Source organism: Chelonoidis abingdonii, chromosome 2, assembly GCF_003597395.2.
Source record: "Chelonoidis abingdonii isolate Lonesome George chromosome 2, CheloAbing_2.0, whole genome shotgun sequence".
NCBI classification, from domain to species: domain Eukaryota; kingdom Metazoa; phylum Chordata; order Testudines; family Testudinidae; genus Chelonoidis; species Chelonoidis abingdonii.
This window is the reverse complement of record NC_133770.1, coordinates 37,091,286-37,109,420: the sequence shown is the minus strand read 5'-3', so window position 1 is coordinate 37,109,420 and position 18,135 is coordinate 37,091,286. Positions and strand designations below refer to the sequence as shown.

The window sequence follows — 18,135 nt, the reverse complement described above, 5'->3', positions numbered from 1 at the left end:
TCCTGTCTGGTGGCAGCGAGATAGATCCAAGCTGGGTATAAGCTTGGGGAAGGTTCACAGTAAACACTCAGATGCTGAACTCTAAGTCCAGATTTGAGACAGATGTTTATTACAGACTTGTATAGCAAAACCTATACCAGAGAGAATTCTGCCCGGCTGGTTCCAGAGCTGTAATGCAGAGTTTCTCAGACGGGGTCACCGCTTGTTCAGGGAAAGCCCCTGGCAGGCTGGGCCGGTGTTTTTACCTGCCTCATCCGCAGGTCCGTCCGATTGCGGCTCCCACTGGCCACGGATCGCTGCTCTGGGCCAATGGGAGCTGCTGGAAGCGGCACGGGCAGAGGGACATACTGGCCACTGCTTCCAGCAGCTCCCATTGGCCTGGAGCAGCGATCCGCGGCCAGTGGGAGCTGCGATCAGCCACACCTGGGGACGGGGCAGGTAAACACACCGGCCTGGCCCGCCAGGGGCTTTCCCTATACAAGCAGCGACCCCTGTTTGAGAAACCCTGCTCTAGTGCCTCTCCTATGTTACTGCAGCAGCAAAAAAGGGCCACAGCAGATGGGAGAATCCCAGAATCTTGCTCTTATATATACATTTAAGTCCTGATTCTGCAATAGATTTCACACAGGCAGACCCCGCTCACATCTGTGAAGAGTCTTGTCAACTTCAGTGAGAGTCAGTGTGAGCATAAAATTAAGTGCATGTGTATGTCTTTCCCAGGTTTAGGGCTGTAGATGGCAGACTCTTTGTGGCAGTAGTGGACCTCATTTCACTCTCACACTGTGCTGTTGCTAGAATTGCTCCTAATTTACCTAGTATACGGTCACTGGAAGCAGGAGCAGAAGTTTGTTCTGTAAAATGTCTGGCATATTCTAAGTGTGTGTGTGTGTGTGTGTGTGTGTGTGTGTGTGAATTTAGGGAATGCTACCATGACATTATCAAGAAAATGTTTTCAGACATACTTCTAGAAGTGTGCATAAGCTAATTCTGTAGCAAGTTTGGGAAATTTGCTTTATAACTATAGTTCGCGAAATAACTAGGGAGCCCATTTTATGATTTACAAAATAGAATGAGACTCTTTGAGTTTATAGAATATGCTAGAAGTACATGCACAGATCACAGTTATAAGTATTGGTTAAAACCTTACATACATTCCAAATTAATGGTGGTTGTGTCTGTGAAATATGAGAACCCTCCCACTCACATGAGCACATACAGCGATAAGCATAGGGGAAACATGCATTTGTGTGACAAAGAATGAAATATAATCAAATCCCCCCCAAGTATCTAGAAATATGCAACAAAATTAGATGTAAATGTGTGCATTTTATGGCTTCCCTGGGTACTCTTAGCATTCAGTATTAATCTGCTGCAGGAACAAATAATGCTGTTTGTTGTAGATGATAGTACTTAGACAAGGTCCTTGATCTCATGTGGGGCAGTGAGTGACCATCTTCAATAAATAAACTATACAGAAAGGCTGTAATGAGAAAATTAAAGTAGGACTCTCACTTAAATTGTGTTGGCCAAATACTGATTGGATAATTACATTTCACATAACAGTAAGAATAGGAAATGTTTAACATGATGAAATACAAAGAAGAAGAAAAATCATTAATTCTAGCTGAAAACCTGCTGTAGAACTATTGGTGAATATTTCTGTGATGATCCTGGTAATACCTCGATTTCAGGATTAAAACTAGATTGTGAGTGAGCTAATAATAATTCACAATAGAGTAATTGAGGGAGAAGTTGTTTGCAAATCACTGCTGAGGCTATTTATTTTCCCTTATGTGTTTATTTAGATAATGAAGAGTCCTCGAGACATTGGTTGAAAAGCTTCTGAGTGCCTAGAACCTTGCTCAGAGGTCTCCAAAATGTGTGCTGTATCTTTCTTTTCTCAGTTCGTTAGGATGGAGCATACTCTTTTCTGATGTTTTAGAATATTTTTAAAAGTTAATAACAGTAGCTCTGGTAGTGATGCCTGTTGTTAAGATTGCTCAAGACTTCCTGTTGTAAGACTGTTTTCAGGTTTATAACTTTGCTGAACTTTAATTATTTGGCCAGACATTTTCTACGGTGGGAGTCTGCCTCAGGGTGAATTGAGAAAAAACTGCTATGAGATATGAGATCATGTAACTGAAGACGGCATGTGCACAAAGGGGTTGATATAAAATTGTACACACAACCTTAATTCTGGCATTTCCTAACTTTTATGTGCTTGATGTTGCAACATTAATGCTGCTGTGTGTGTATATATATATATGTGTGTGTGTATGTATGTATATGTGTATATATGTGTGTGTATGTATGTATGTATGTATGTGTGTGTATATATATATATATATACATACACACACACACACACATAAAATAACATGCTAGGTATTTTAGACATATGACAGGTCCTTATCCTAAAGAGCTTACAACTGATGGGCCAACTTGTGCCTTAGGAAGATACATTATTCCCAAATCACTTTCTATTTGTTAATACATGGATGTATGCATCTGTTCATTCTCTCTCTCTGTATTTATTAATATGCGTATCTAAATATGTACCTGTGTGTGTGTTTTGGGTTGTGCAGATATCTATTTGTTTGTGAAAATACTCATGGTAGATAATATTTTGGTAGTAAACCAATAAAAGCAAAAACACTTTTGTTCCTTCTTCACTCCACTTTTTCTTTTCTTTTTTATTGTCCACAGTAACTGGGTGCCTTTTCCTCATACTTTCAGTTTTGATTAGGATTTTTCTTCCCCTGCAGATTAATTTTTTAAAATTCCTTTATATTTTTATTTTTCCCTTTCTAAGGCCAACCTTTTTCATCTGTTCAAGACTTCTATACTGATGCTGCCATTTTAAGCTTCTTATTTTTCTATTTAATATTCACACATTCTCTCAATAACTCTTTCATATTCATTTCTATGCCTTCTCCCTTTCCTTTCAGCTAAACTTTTATTTTCCCTTCACTCAATTTATCCTTCCTTTCCACTGTCCCTTTAGTCTTTTTCTTCTCTGTGGCCCTTCCTTATTCTCTCTTTATTTCTAACTCTTTCAGTACTTTCTATGAGCTTGGTCCTGTGCACATTGATGTTAAAGGCAAAACTCCAGTTAACTTAAATAGAGCAGGATCTGGCTCCCAGTCGTTGCCTACTCACTGAACTGTTTTCTTTTCTCAATGGTCCCAGCCAGTGTCACTTTTGAGCAGAAAAGTCTCCTGCTGGAGCCATGTTTGGGCCCAGGATGTTGCCGTAACAGCACAAGAGTGTGGCACAAGGGGCCCCATTCCTGCCAGTGCTGCAGTGATGTGTTCACGTTTCATGCATCACTTGGGCTGCTCTCAGTTTGAGTGGATGTTGCACCCCTCAAATGGATGAGCAATTGGTCAGAGGCTAGAAGGTGGAACTCTTCATTTTTGCACATACACAGAGGGAAACGTTGCCGTCTTGCAGTGCTTCAGGTCACGTAACCTGGGGGATAGGTTGGGTTTAAATTCCCCACCCCAACAAATTTCTTGTTCAATGGCAGCCGTGACAATAAATAGGAATGTCTTTTAGAGAGACTGTGTGTATAAGTATAAAAGTGGCAATGTTTTGTGAGGGGGAAAATTGTTGACAGTGGAAAACGTTTTGTCAAATTTTGGAAAATTTCAGCCAGTCCCAATATATATCATCTGCGGATTAACTGTCGGGAAGAATCTTTCTTAAGTCAAAAGATACTCATCACATAATTACTCAAAGCAAGCAGTGCCTTAGATGCATATTAATGACCTTTCTTTAAAGACAACTGGAATCATTTAACCAGATATGGCTAAACCAAGATATGCTGTTTCACTATTAAGCCATATCTTTGTGATATTTGCTGTAACATGCAACTATTTATCAGCTGTTATCTCTATAACATGTGACATGCATAGACATGAAAAAAACATCCAAGCAAAACTTACATAAGTAAATGCTTGAGAACACGGATTAAAAAATATTTGACAATTTGTCAGGGTTAAAGATTTAAGAAAAAATTATAATAGTTTCAGTTTTTACATCATGCAAAACTTTCAATCCATAGCCAATGTCTGATGTAAATAAAAATGTAAATATCTTAATTCTGATAAATGTGTAAAGGCTGTTTTTTCAGCATTTATGACAGGCCAGCCTGTGGCTCTGGGGCCATATGTGGCTCTTCAGAAGTTAATATGTGGCTCCTTGTATAGGCACTGACTCTGGGGCTGAAGCTACAGGTGCCAACTTTCCAATGTGCCTTGGGGATGCTCACTGCTCAACCCCTGGCTCTGCCACAGGTCCTGCCCCACTCCACCCCTTCCCATCTCCTCCTCTGAGCCTGCCATGCCCTTGCTCCTCCCCCTCCCCCTTAGAGCCTCCTGCACACCACGAAACAGCTGATTGGGAGGTGCAGGAAGGGAGGGGGAGGCGCTGATTGGCAGGGTTGCCGGTGGGTGGCAGATGCTGGTAGCGGGTTTGCTGATGAGTAGCTACTGACATATTACTGTGGCTCTTCAGGAATGTACACTGGTATATTCTGGCTACTTCTCAGGCTCAGATTGGTCATCCTTGATTTATGATATTAAAATATTTTATTGTTATTTATATAGTGGCCACAATACAGAATACATTAAGGAAGGGCTTGCTTGTAAACCAGAATTGTGAGGATTAAAGAGATGATCAAGTGGTTGAGAAGGAGAGAGAGACTTCTAGCTAGATGGGTAGAACAAGTGAAAGGTGACCCCCATCTATGGAAAATAAGAAGAGAACAGATGAGAGCTTGGAGAACAGTGGACATGAGGTCAGAGGCAGGGTGAGCTAGCTCATAGCAAACTCTGAAAACCAATAGTGTACTATTAATTTGGATGTGAGGATGGATGGGATGTAGGGAAGATGATGGAGAAGAGGAGTGATGTGGATCTGCTGGTTATTCATTGGTCTATCAGAAGTTCAGTAAATAGAGATTTACTCTTTTGCCTCACTTCGCCCTAATTCTGGCAGAGCTCCCAGAATGCTGACAGGCAGAATTACATATGTGGGATATGTGAAAATGAGAAATTCTGAGGTCCAGAAAGTCTCCCAATTAATGGACTTTGGAATAAAATTAAAGTCGATGCTGAATTTGGTGGCAATGACTTCTGGTCCCTCTTGGGTAGCTAATAATTGGTGAGATCACTTTTGTGGGATTCTTCAGCTGACCCAAGTCTGTTTGTTTCTAGCTTCCCTTCTCTCACCCCATGGGAGCTTCTGCCTCCCATCTCTTACTTCTCTCTGGGTCAGAATGAGACTACATCTCCTCTTATATCCTGGCTGGAGGTAATAAAATCCACTTACCTGCATGAGTCACTAGTACTTTTTTCAGGGCTTTAGTACTTGCATTTAGGATGAGGCTTCACAGAGAGACCCATGTTCCTATATGGGTTCCTGCACACTGCCATCCCATTACACTGTTATTATGAAAAGAGAGAGATTCTCTAGGGTAGTCCCTACACTAAATGTAGGGAATATTGCAAATTAGGGCTATCAATTAATCACAGTTAACTCATGTGATTAACTCAAAAAAATTAATTGCGCTTAAAAAAATTAATCACAATTAATCACAGTTTAAATTGCACTGTTAAACAATAGAATACCAATTGTAATTTATTAAATATTTTTGATGAAATTGGTATATTTAAAAATGTAGAAAAATAATTACAACACAGAATACAAAGTATACAGTGCTCACTTTATCTTATTTTTATTACAAATATTTGCTCTTTAAAAGTGATAAAAGAAATAGTATTTTTCAGTTCATCTCATACAAGTACTGTAGTGCAAACTCTTTATCGTGAAAGTGCAACTTACAAATGTAGATTTTTTTTGTTACATAACTGCACTCAAAAACAAAACAATGTAAAACTTTAGAGCCTATAAGTTCACGCAGTCCTACTTCTTGTTCAGCCAATTGCTAAGACAAACTAGGTTGTTTACATTTATGGAAGATAGTGCTGCCCACTCCTTAATTACAATGTCACCTGAAAGTGAGAACAGATGTTCACATGGCAATTTTGTAGCCAGCATTGCAATGTATTTACGTGCCAGATATGCTAACCATTTGTATGCCCCTTCATGTTTTGGCCACCATTTCAGAAAACATGCTTCCATGCTGATGATGGTTGTTAAAAAATAATGCATTAATTAAATTTGTGACTGAACCCCTTGGGGGAGAATTGTATGTCTCTTCTGTTTTACTTGCATTCTGCCATATGTTTCACAAAGTGCCTTCCAAAATCTGACAGGGATGAGTGTGGAGCATGCTTTCAGAAGTCTTAAAAAAGCAACACTCTGATGCGTAAACTACAGAACCGAGCCACCAAAAAAGAAAATCAACCTTCTGCTGGTGGCATCTGACTCAGATAATGAAAATGATAATGTGTTGGTCTACTCTGCTTTAGATTATTAGTGAGCAGAACTCATCATCAGCATGGACGTATGTCCTCTGGAATAGTAGGTGAAGCAGGTTGAGACATGTGAATCTTTAGTGCATCTGGCACATAACTATCTTGAGATGCCAGCTACAACAATGCCATGCGAACGCCTGTTCTCACTTTCAGGTGACGTAAACAAGAAACAGGCAGCATTATCTCCTGCAAATATAAACAAACTTGTTTGTCTGAGTGACTGGCTGAACAAGAAGTAGGACAGAGTGGATTTGTAGGCTTTAAAGCTTTATATTGTTTTATTTTTTGAGTGCACATTTTTTGTACATAATTCTACATTTGTAAATTGCACTTTTGTGATAAAGAGATTGCACTACAGCACTTGAATTAAGTGAATTGAAAAATACTATTTCTTTTGTTTTTTACAGTGCAAATATTTATAATAAAAATAATAAGGTAAAGTGAGAACTGGACACTATATTTGAAAATGTAGAAAATATCAAAAAATATTTAAATAAAAGGTATTCTATTATTGTTTAAAAAATTAATCATGCTGTTAATCACACAATTAATCACAATTATTTTTTTTAATCGCTTGACAGCCTTATTGCTAATATCAGACTATTATATCAATGTTATCGAGTTGCAAAGGTAAAACTCTGATTAAGACAATAGGATTGGACCCATAACGTATGCATTCTGTGCTCACCTCCTACAGACTTAGCTTGTCTGTGCACATACTCTCACACACCTGAAAACAAGAGGAGAGAATTATCCTTACAGTTATTTTTTTGCTACTTCACAAATTTCATTGCAAAGGCTCCAAAAGTTCTTTTACTAGCCATATACATATATAGCACCACTGGGATGAAGAGCAGGAACCAACAGATGCAAGTCATACTGCATACATTGCTGCCGGAGGGTAATTTTGATGGAAGATACTGGAACAATTCTCAGCTCTTGTGAAAAGTGAAGAAAGGCGTCACATTTATTTTGACACTAAATTGCTTGGTGCTTTCATCAAATTTTCCAAAAGTTATTTATGGAAGCCCCTAAATCCTACCTAGAGTTTGTATTTAGCACTTCCAGCAAGTTTGTTTTACTATTTTTTTTTACAGCTCTCCTTTCCCTTTCTACTTTGCTCCATTTAATTCTGAATTACCTGCAATGTCAATGCCTGCCTGTACCTATCATGCAGAGGTTTGCTGATAGATCCCTTGAGACCTAAATCAGACTCTAAATTCTTCCTCCTAACTCATGCGCTTCCCAACTTGCCACTATGCCGCTGACAAGTTTTGCAGAAGTTCACTTGGTTTTTTCAACTGTTATGTACTAGGAGTGCGTCTACACTGCAGGATTCGTTCAGCGGCATATAGTATACTGTGGCAAATTGCCGGTACTGTTCTGCTGGGTCTCGCGCTTTCTCTTCTTTGGGGTAGGTTCAGGGCGCTATTGCTTGCCTCTGAACCAGTTCTTAATCACTCCCCTAGTGTCCTTGGAGGAGGGGAGTGGAGAGGGAGGGACCTGGGCCCGCCTCTACTCCGACCCAACCCAGGGGCCTGGGATGTGGGAACCATTGACTAGCGATTTTCCCCTGGTTACTTCCCTCTCATACCCGTCAGCTGTGAGGAGCTTCTCAGCCTCACTCTTCTATACAAGCTGGTGCCCCTTACTCTAAGCGGTTCTGTTGGGTTCCCAATCCACCGCAGCACTCCTACCAACACTTCTATTTCTCTCTGGACAAACTCTTCCTTACTGCAGTCTGCACCTGCTCCAATCCCAACACCTTCTTCCTTCACACTACTACACCTGTAGCACTGAAGCAGAGCGGGTTTATAGCCCATGACTGGAGTCAGGTGCTCTAAGTGAAGTCAGGTGCTCTAATTGGCCACAGCTGTTCTAGTTAATCTAAAGCAAACCTTCCTCCCTTGGCAGGGAATAAGGCCCCCTGCTAACACTCTTATGCTGCCGTCTGGCCATGCTGTATCACAATACATACCCACTTAGACCCCTAGCTTGGGTATAAACAGCCGTGTAAATGATGAGGCACGGATTAAGCCAGCACAATAAAGATACACTTGAAGGGTATGAGTATGTTCCTAAAGTATTTATTTTTCTCCTTCTCTACTGGCCAAGCCGTGCCCCTGTTTACACTAGCACTGTAGTGTTCCACTGCTTCCTGCTGCCGGAGCCTTTCCCACCACAGCAAAAGGCTCTGGCAGCGGGGAAAGGCTCTGACAGCTCCCCATGTCTGGAACCCTTCCCTGCCACAGGGAAAGCTCTGTCGGTGACAAAAGGCTTTTGTGGGGGGAGGCATAGGAAAAAGGCTTAGCCTTTCCGCGCTGCTTCCCCTGTGCCAGAGCCTTTCACTGACACATGTCCGTGGTGCGGACATGGTGTGTTTTTCACTGTGGCATGCAATCATAGTTACACTGCATGCCCCTGAAAGCAATATGTAATGTAGACATAACCTAATTGTATTCTCAAGGTCTGAAATTTGTGCAAATTGTTTCTGTGAACATTTTACTTTTTTTCCCTGTAGGAGTGTCAAAATAAAAAAAAAAACCTGTTCTTGGCCAATGTTAACAGATAGTATATAGATCAGGAGCTCTCATACTGGAGATTGTAAACAGGTGTCTTTGGGTCATGACCTGCATACCCTTGTTGTATTGTTAAATTTGCAGGTGGGGGGCAGGTATCCCAGCAAGAATCCAGCTGAATAGAAGGACATTTGAGAGGGTTTCATGGTGTGGAAAAGGGGATCACAGCATGGAAAAAAACTGAGAATCACTGATTTAGATAGATCAAGGGTTCTCAAACTGTGAGTCAGGACCCCTGAGGGGGGTCACAAAGTGTCAGCCTCCATCCTGAACCCTGCTTTGCCTCCATCATTTATAATAGTGTTTAAATATATAAAAAAGTGTTTTTAATTTATAAGGGGGGGTCGCACTCAGGGGCTTGCTAAGTGAAAGGGGTCACCAGTACAAAAATTTTGAGAACCACTGAGATAGACAAAATATTAACATACTTACAAGACTTCTTGCTCTCATGGTTTGTGTTTGTAAATGAAAATTAGGTACGGTACCCAAGAACGAGTTCCACTTTGCATAAGGAACTGAGTAATCATCCAACAGTGCGCTAAACAATTGTTAATTAAATTGGGTTTTATCTAATTTGAAGGTAATTAACTCCATAGATAACATCTTTATGGAATTAAGAAACAATACAAAATCAGATCAGAGTCTGTACTCTGGGTGTTAAGAAGCTAGCATGGTCTGGTTTTCATGTCTCAATAAGTATAAAATTTCTTTTTCCCATGCTCCAGGCCTCTGATGTGATAAATTCTGTCATTCACCAGTTGCCTTCACAGAACCAACTTTACAATCTGAAAGTATTTTAAGAATAGTGGGAAAGCATTTGGCATGTGAGGTTGCTGTCCTCTGATTTCTAAACTGGGCTGCATTTCCCAGGTGGAGCGACCTGAACAATCCCTGCTAGTTGTGCTGTAAATTAGTGAGAGAGGAAAATGGGGAGTGGGAGAAAGGTCAACAGAGAAGTGTTTTGCTCCTGTATGTGTGAACAGCCTGTTCCATGGAATTAAAGATGGTTTACTTCCCCCCATTTGATACTTTCAGGAAAAGATACAGATAATCACTTCTCTGGAGGCGAGATGTCTGAGGAAGTCTACACCTGCCTACCCTGCAGGGAAGGATGTTCTTACTGTACAGATGATACTCCCTGCTATGCACAGGAGGACAAGTATTTACGACTTGCTATCATCTCATTCCAAATACTCTGTATGCTGTTGGACTTTATAAGCATGCTGGTAGTCTACCATTTTCGCAAGGCAAAGGTAATCATAGGCATATTTTCTTTTAACCTTCATGCCTGTTATGTGTTGCAGACACATTTGTTTTAAATGAAATGCTCCCAGTTTGAATGATTAACTTCCTAACCAAGCAACTCTAATCTGTTTTACATAGGCCAAGATTTTCAGGCATGCCCACATCCGTTTTTAGGTGCCTGAATAAGTGGTCTCGTTTTCAGAAGTGCTATGTATCCAGCTGATTTCAGTGAGAGCTATTGGGTACTCAGCAGTTTTGAAAATCAGGCCATTTATTTAGGCACTTTAGTATGGATTTAGGCACCTAACTTGAGGCACTTACGTTTGAAAATCTCAGCCTGAATGTATTTGAATCCCATTAGGAAGGACGGACATTTTAAATCTGCAGACAGCCCACATGGTTGATGATTACTTGAAAGAAATGTGTCCAAAATGCTGATAGTTAATGAAAGTTTTAATTGGGTACCTTTGGGTAAAGTTTTGGTTTTAAAAAAAATGGGAACATGTCCCAGCAATTTGTAGGCTGTCTCTGGCATTCCTATAGTTTCATTTTATATGCTGCCCTGATAAACTTGTCACGTTCACCTTATTGCAAACATTTCTGCATATAATATTCCTGTTAGTTTTACTGTTGTCTTGTTGTTCACAGCACTCTCTTGAAAACTTCCAGTTTACTCAAAAATGAATAGAAGCTTGCACATATTTACTAGCTAGTTTGGGAAGATCTACATGTGCATACAGCCTATCACATTACTGAAATTAATAGTTTCAGCTACTGTCCATAAATAGATTTCCACTTGGCTTTCTTGAACAGCGATTGGCCAGTCTACTGAATCTGAAAGTTACGGAGGTAGATAAGTGTGTGTCACATTCTTCAAACAATACTGCAGTATCCTGGTAGAAAATCTCAGAATGAGTTGTAAAACTCTTTTCTCTTTCTTCTGTCTCTGACAGAGTCTTTGCTGAAATTTTACTTCTTTACTGAAATGTTACTGAAATTGTTTAGATTGATTCAGACAACAGACTTGATTGGATTTATAAAGTTTCTCTTAATGAAAAAAGTCTGTTGAAAGCATCTGTTTAGTTGTCTAATATTAATTTAGCAGAATAACTCCATTCCAATTCTATGAGGTTTTACCCCTTATGGTAATTTTATAGTCTTCTAATGGTTGTGTTAAATAGACAATATCATTAAGAGAAGCATTTCTTGTGAATTTAAATCAGATTCCAAGCCTGAAGTGGAGCGAACAAAATAGTTTGCTTCCCATTCAGTTAACATTTTTTTCCTCCTTTCATTGAAACCTATATTAAGTTTTATAAGCCTAATAAAGAGGAGGATGTGGACGTTTTTAACTCTTTCACATAAACAATACTGACTAGGTATGTGAGTGTGTAGATACTATTGTAAAACAAATAATAAATATATCTACTTTATTACATATATTACAGACTTTTTTGGGGGGGGGAGTGGGAGCCTCCCACTTTTGCTACCATTGGTTGTAGTGAAGCTGCATCTGTTGTATCATAATAAGTGATTGGCATTTTCTCAAAAAGTCAAGTGTATACACAACCCCAGACAGGACCTGAATTTTTAATATTAAAAAACTCAACCAGCATCTCCAGTCCTTTCCACTTCTAAAATTCCTGTCCAGCTTTCTTTATACATCATATGGAAGCAGAAAAAGGCACAAACCCGGTTTTTCCAGATTTGTAGGCTATCTTTAAGGCCTGAATAAAGAGTGTTTCAGAAGTCAGACATGGGACAAAATAGACATTTTTCCCAGACAGAGAGTTGTCTTTGAACATTCCGTTTTCATTAAATTATATGAAGACAGATTCAGTTATAGTTTTACTGATTTAAGAAATGTTGATTTTCCTCTAAATAAACTTCTTACAAAGGAAAAAAATTTAAAAAGCAGCAATGAATTGGGAAACAAGCTTTTTTCTTTTTGAGCAGTGTTTTCAATGAATAGAAATTGAAAAATTATGTCCCACTGCTTGTCTTGTCAGTCAGCTGAATTTTCTCTTGGATTCCTTTTGTGTCCTTTATCTTGTTGGTACAGCATGATTTTTGGTGGGGGGAATCTTGTGTAATTAACATGAAATAAGGAGCTTTATGACCAGGCAAACATACTGAGAACAATGATAATTTGCATCAGAAAGCTGTCTGTTACATTGGGTAATGACAGAAAATTGGAATGAAACAATGGAGCTGGTAACTGACCATGTATTTTCTGTCAAGAGGAAAAGTCATAAAAATGAAATAAAAGCTATTGGAATGTTCAAAATATCTAGACGCTGAGAAAAATTTATATTTAAAAGCAAACAAAATAATCTTTATTATATTAGAAGATGTGTGCCTTGTTATGGTTGAGATATAAAACTGCTCCAATCCATTGAGACGGATCAGTGTGGGAAGGAGAGCAGTTGTGATTCACACAGGTGTGAATATAAAGGCAGATATTTTAGAAAAAATAATTTGTTCATGTAAACTTTTAATGGACTATGTACTGCCACCATTTAAAAATATAGATTCAGAGACCTTTAAAGTTGCGTAGTTAGGTACTCAGAAGTCAAGAAATGCCAGCTAAGGCCCCAATCCTGGAAAGACTTATGCATGTATTTAATTTTATGCACTATGGCCCTGATTCACCAAACTATCCATATTTAGCATGTCTTTAGGTGCTTTGTTGAAGTTCCATTTACTTTATTGGGAATTGGGGCTTATGAGTAGTTCCACAGAAACCAACTTAGCTTATTCTTCTGTTACATTTTGTTTTCATTCTTCTCTATACTGCCAAGTTCTGACTGGAAGTGGAAGTGCCTGGCTATCGTGACAGAGCTGTTTGTGTAGTATTTGTATCCCCATTCAGGGAGATGATGGGCATACAGTATATAAGTTAGGAACTAAGATCACCAGGAGGAAGTTAGTTTTAATTCCAATGTACTATGGTGAACTTTTATAGCAGCCATCACATTAAAGGTATATTTAAACAATTGTCACTTAACAATAAGTTTTAAAAAATTCCAAAATTAATCATACTGTAAAATAGCATACATAACCCTGCAGCCAGGTGTTGTTAGCAGTGGTAAAGACCTGGTGCATTTCTGTCTGAGTCCTTTTGAAACTAACTAAAATGATTGGCTTGACCCCTCACCTAAAACCTTTATCCACCCCCAGGTTTAGGAACGGATAGTTTAAATCCTCTTTTTACCTGTTGCAGGTGTTTCTTCCCCACTGACAAGCATTCAGGAATCCATGGGAATATGAAACCACAAATACCTTTTATTGGGGGGCGTGATTGGAAGGGAGAAACAAGATAAACTTCTTTTTACATGAAAAATCAAATGAGCAAGACACAAATAACTTATTAGGGATGTGGCTGACTCCACATTCTCAGTAATTAATTACCAGCTTGTCGGTGGCCCAGAACTCTTATTCACAACACAATCCTCACCTACGCCAAACCTCGCTTACTCATTAATCCAGCTAGAATCTGTGGTGGTCAAGTAGGCACCAGGAGGTGGCTCTCCTGAGCTTTCCTCTGCCACCCAGTGAAGTCTGCACCACCAGGTCCAGCTCCAGTCAGTGGCTGCCAGGTGTGATTCTGCAAAGTCATCTTCTCCAGGCCTGCTAGTGCTAGGTCCTGGTCCAGTGAAATCAGTCCACCACCTCTGCTATTGCCACGTCTGCTTCCATGAAGTCAGCTTGGCTGTGGCCTGACCCTGCCTGTGAAGTCAGCTCCATCTGCTCAGCTGCCACCAGATCATGTCCTGTATTACAGAGTTAATTCTAGTATTACCAGGTCCAGTCCCATGAAGTCAGCCCCACTGCTGACAGGTCTGGTACAACAAATCAGCTCCATACAGTTATCATAATCCCTGGACAGGAAACCCAAACAAAACAAGACCCCAAGACAGATTCTCAGCTGGTGGTAGCTGTCATAGCTCTGTCAATGGAGCTATGACAATTTATGCCAGCTGAGAATCTGTCCCCTTAGAGTTTTTATTTATTGTTGAATTTGGGCTCGTTACAAAATCGAAGTCAACTACCTATCAGCTCAGGATGACCCATTTTCCCCAGGCTATACCTCTAATAATTTCTTCTTGTTACAAATATATTTATATGCACCATTTAATATAATTTCCAACATGAGACTGTAAATGACCCCCAAGCAATACAACAGAGAACATGCACTGAGATGGAATTATAATATATAAGTTAAGCTTGCCAGAGCTATCCATTCCCCTTTCCCCTGTATTAGAAACACAGAGCTTCTTGTCCCCTTTAACAGCTCTGGGGTTCACAGTAGCAATGATTGCACTGCAAGAATTATTAATTTCCCCAAAGTAAGATAATCCGAGGCCATTGGTGTTCCACACCTTTAAAGAGATAGGACTGCTAGCATATTGATTAACATCTAAATATAATGAGTTTCCTAACTCACTGACTCCTTATTTGCTAGTGCAATCCAGAGAATAGGGCGGGGCCTGGGTCTCCTTATCTACCGCCACCCTCCCCATGCACACAGACTGGGGTAAAGACAACTGAGATCCCTGATTAGGGATGGGGACGATAACAGAAATTCTGGAATTTGCCTTTGTGTTTCTGCTTTAACTTTACTTCTGCCCTGTTGAAGACAGAAGGGGAGGAACCTTCAAAGGGGCAACATCAGAAAGGGTGTTAGAGGAGGCCCAGAGATGAAAGTCAAACTCCTGGGACTATTGACCAAAGCTCCACTAAAGGGACCAGTAGAACTTTGGGTGGGGACCAGATACCTTTCAGTCCAGGGAGGGGAAAGACTCAAGTAACCCAGCTGGAGGACTGGAGTTACAGACAAAGACTGATGGATATAGGTTCCATCCTGGAATCAACTAAGAGAAACAGAGGCAGGGACAATGGTCGTTCTGTGGTGGACTGCTGGGGGTGCTATAGGACTGAGGTCTAGCTTTACGTGCACATTCTGCTGCTCGTGGGGTGTGTGTGTGTGTACACCAAAGTCTGAAATTTCAGTTGAGATGGAAGCTTGGAAGAGCTTTTGCATAGATGGAACAGCTGCCCTTGCATCCTGCATTGGTGATATACATTTGACAATTCCTAAACTGTATATTGATTCTGTGCAGGGCTAGTTTACTTTGCATAAATGTTCTTCAGCACTGAATTATGATCGTGAACCGAGATTCATAGTGTACATTAGAAGAGTTATATTGTAGTGTTGGTGGATATCTTTAAAAACACTGAGCTTGTTGTCTACAGACAGGTAGGCAGGATGGGCAGGGGTGATGTCCCTAGGCTCTGTTTGCCCGAATCTGAGAATGGGTGATGGGATGGATTACTTGATGATTACCTGACACTGACCACTGTTGGAAGACAGTATCATAGCTTCCTACTCAGATTTGAACCTTAGCGTTCCTAAACTGAGAAGCTAGCATGAACCCTCTAAGCTTAATTACCAGCTTAGATCTGATAGCCTGCCACCAACCAGGAATTCCAGTGCCTGGTACACTCTGGTCCCCCCAAAACCTTCCCTGGGGACCCCAAGAACCCAAATCCCTTGGATTCTTAAAACAAGGAGAAATAAACCATTTCCCCCTCTCGTTTTACCCTCCCAGGCTTCCTCGCCAGGCTACCCTGAGAGATTACTGATGCACCTCTTTACATACCAATGCCAAGAAGCATGTCTCCTCTCTTCCACAAAGAGACAACCAAATACCAGGAACAGAAGAATCTATCTCTCTTCCCCCTTTGTCTTCTCCCTCCACCAATTCCCGGGTGCTGCAGAGATTCACCCTCCGTAGATCTAACACAAAGAATATCCCTCCCCTTCGTTCCTTAGCCTACCAGAAGAAAAAACTCAACAAGTCTAAAAAGAAACTTATTATAAAAAGACGAAAAAAAGACATAAAATATTCTCTGTATCAAGGTTGACAAAATACAGTCATGCTTAAAAGAAAAATGATAACAGCCTTATTCAAAAAGAGATACAATTAAACAGTTCCAGCAACTACACACATGTAAACAAACAAAACATATAAAAGCTATTTTTGCTACCTTTGTACTTACAACTGGGAACAGAAGTTTGAAAGGCTGGAGACAGATCCTCTCAAAGCTGAGAGAGCAACAGAAGAGAGACAAAGACTCAAGACAAAAAAACCCACAAATTCCCTCCCTTGAGCTTTGAAAACTCCTGTTTCCTGATTGGTCCTCTTGGCAGGTGTTTGGTTCCCTTTGTTAACCCTTTACAGGTGAAAGAAATATTAACCTTTAGCTATCTATTTATGACAGACAGATGCTGGGCTAGATGGGCCTTTTGGTTTGACCCAGTATGGCTGCTCTTTTAGTCAATTGCCCATTTCCTTTGTTTCTAAATGGAGCTCACAACCATGTCCTTTCCCCATTTTCTGTATAGTCACAATATGCCTTTAGATAGGCTCTTTTTAAGCTCTCGTATAAGTAATTGCAGGATGCCCTATTAAAAAGATGTGTGTGGACTTAAAATGCCTATATTTGCTGATGGAAGTTATAGCTGCAGTAATGATTACTGAAGTTCCAAAAGAAAATACTTTCACAGGCATGACTGCAACAATGTGAATATCCTACATTTACTGGATATAGAGTCATTCAGTCTTCAAAGTACAGTGTTTACAGGATATATATGAATGATCTAGGGGAATCTAGTGTTCAGAATTTAATCAGGAAAACAAACCCAGCTCTAGTATGGACAATGTAGTTGCCATGATGAACTAGGACAGTGGTGCTCAACCAGGGGTAAATGTATTCCTGGGCATACACAGAGGTCTTGCAGGGGGTGCTCAATTCATCTAGATCAGTTTTCCTCAACCTGGGGGTTGGGACTCCCAAGGAGGGGCTCCAAGATAGGTTTAGGGAGGTCGCAAGTGGAGGGCTGGTGTTAGGGTTGGTAAGCAGGGCAATTGTCCGGGGCCCCATCCACAGGGCGGCCTGCTAAGCTAAGTTACATGGTTCAGCCCTGGGCGGTGGGGCTTGGGCTTCAGCCCTGCCACCTAGGACTCAGGCGTCAAACAGGGCTCACAAGTGAAAAATAGGCTTAAGTATCATACTGAAATACAACTACAATATTTATACTCCTATCAATGTATTTTATAATTATATGGTAAAAGTGAGAAAGTAAGCAATTTTTCAGTAACAGTGTGCTGTGACTCTTGTATTTTCATGTCTGATTTTGTAAGCAAGTAGTTTTTAAGTGAGGTCAAACTTGGGGTATGCAAGACAAATCTGACTCCTGAAAGGGATACAGTAGTCTGAAAAGGTTGAGAATCATTGGTCTAGGATATGAAAGAAATAAGGGTCTAGATCAAAAATATGTAAATTGGCTCAAGTTCAATCATGTGAGAGAGATGAGAGGTGAGAAGATCAGAGCATGTGGTGGCACTACTAACATATGTGACCTTACTTTCTGTAGAGGGCATCTGTCCTCTGTTTGACAAAGTGGTCCAAAATCTTTGGGTCCTGATGCACTATTAACTTTTTCATGGGTGCCTAAATACCATTAATGGCAAGAAATTCTTTTTTTAAACCCTTTGGCTGCCCAGAAGGCTGCATCCTTCTCCTCTTAGATGCTGACCTAGCTGCTTAGTTTTCGTCACCTCAGGGCAGGATTACTGCAACACACTATATCTTGTCCTCACGCTGTCTTGACATCTAGAAACTACAGATGGTTCAATATATAGCATTCTGTTTTCTAAGTGGTATGAACCAATGAGAGCACATAATGTAGTAGTCCACATTCTGCATTGACTGCCAAACCAATCCCAGTTCCGAGCCATTTTGTTCAAAGCTCTTCTCCATGGCAACAGGGTTTGGTAAGAGTGCTACTGTTTATCAATCCC

At 40.3% G+C, this 18,135-nt stretch overlaps 1 protein-coding gene across 1 annotated transcript in view; it reads left to right on the top strand.

Moving 5' to 3' along the window:
• GPR158 (G protein-coupled receptor 158) overlaps positions 1-18,135 on the top strand; it is a 321,268-nt gene that overhangs the window by 164,904 nt on the left and 138,229 nt on the right. Inside the window, exon 4 of the mRNA XM_032775690.2 lies at positions 10,058-10,275. Coding sequence (XP_032631581.1) covers positions 10,058-10,275 — 218 coding nt within the window. The remainder of the gene's footprint in view (positions 1-10,057; positions 10,276-18,135) is intronic.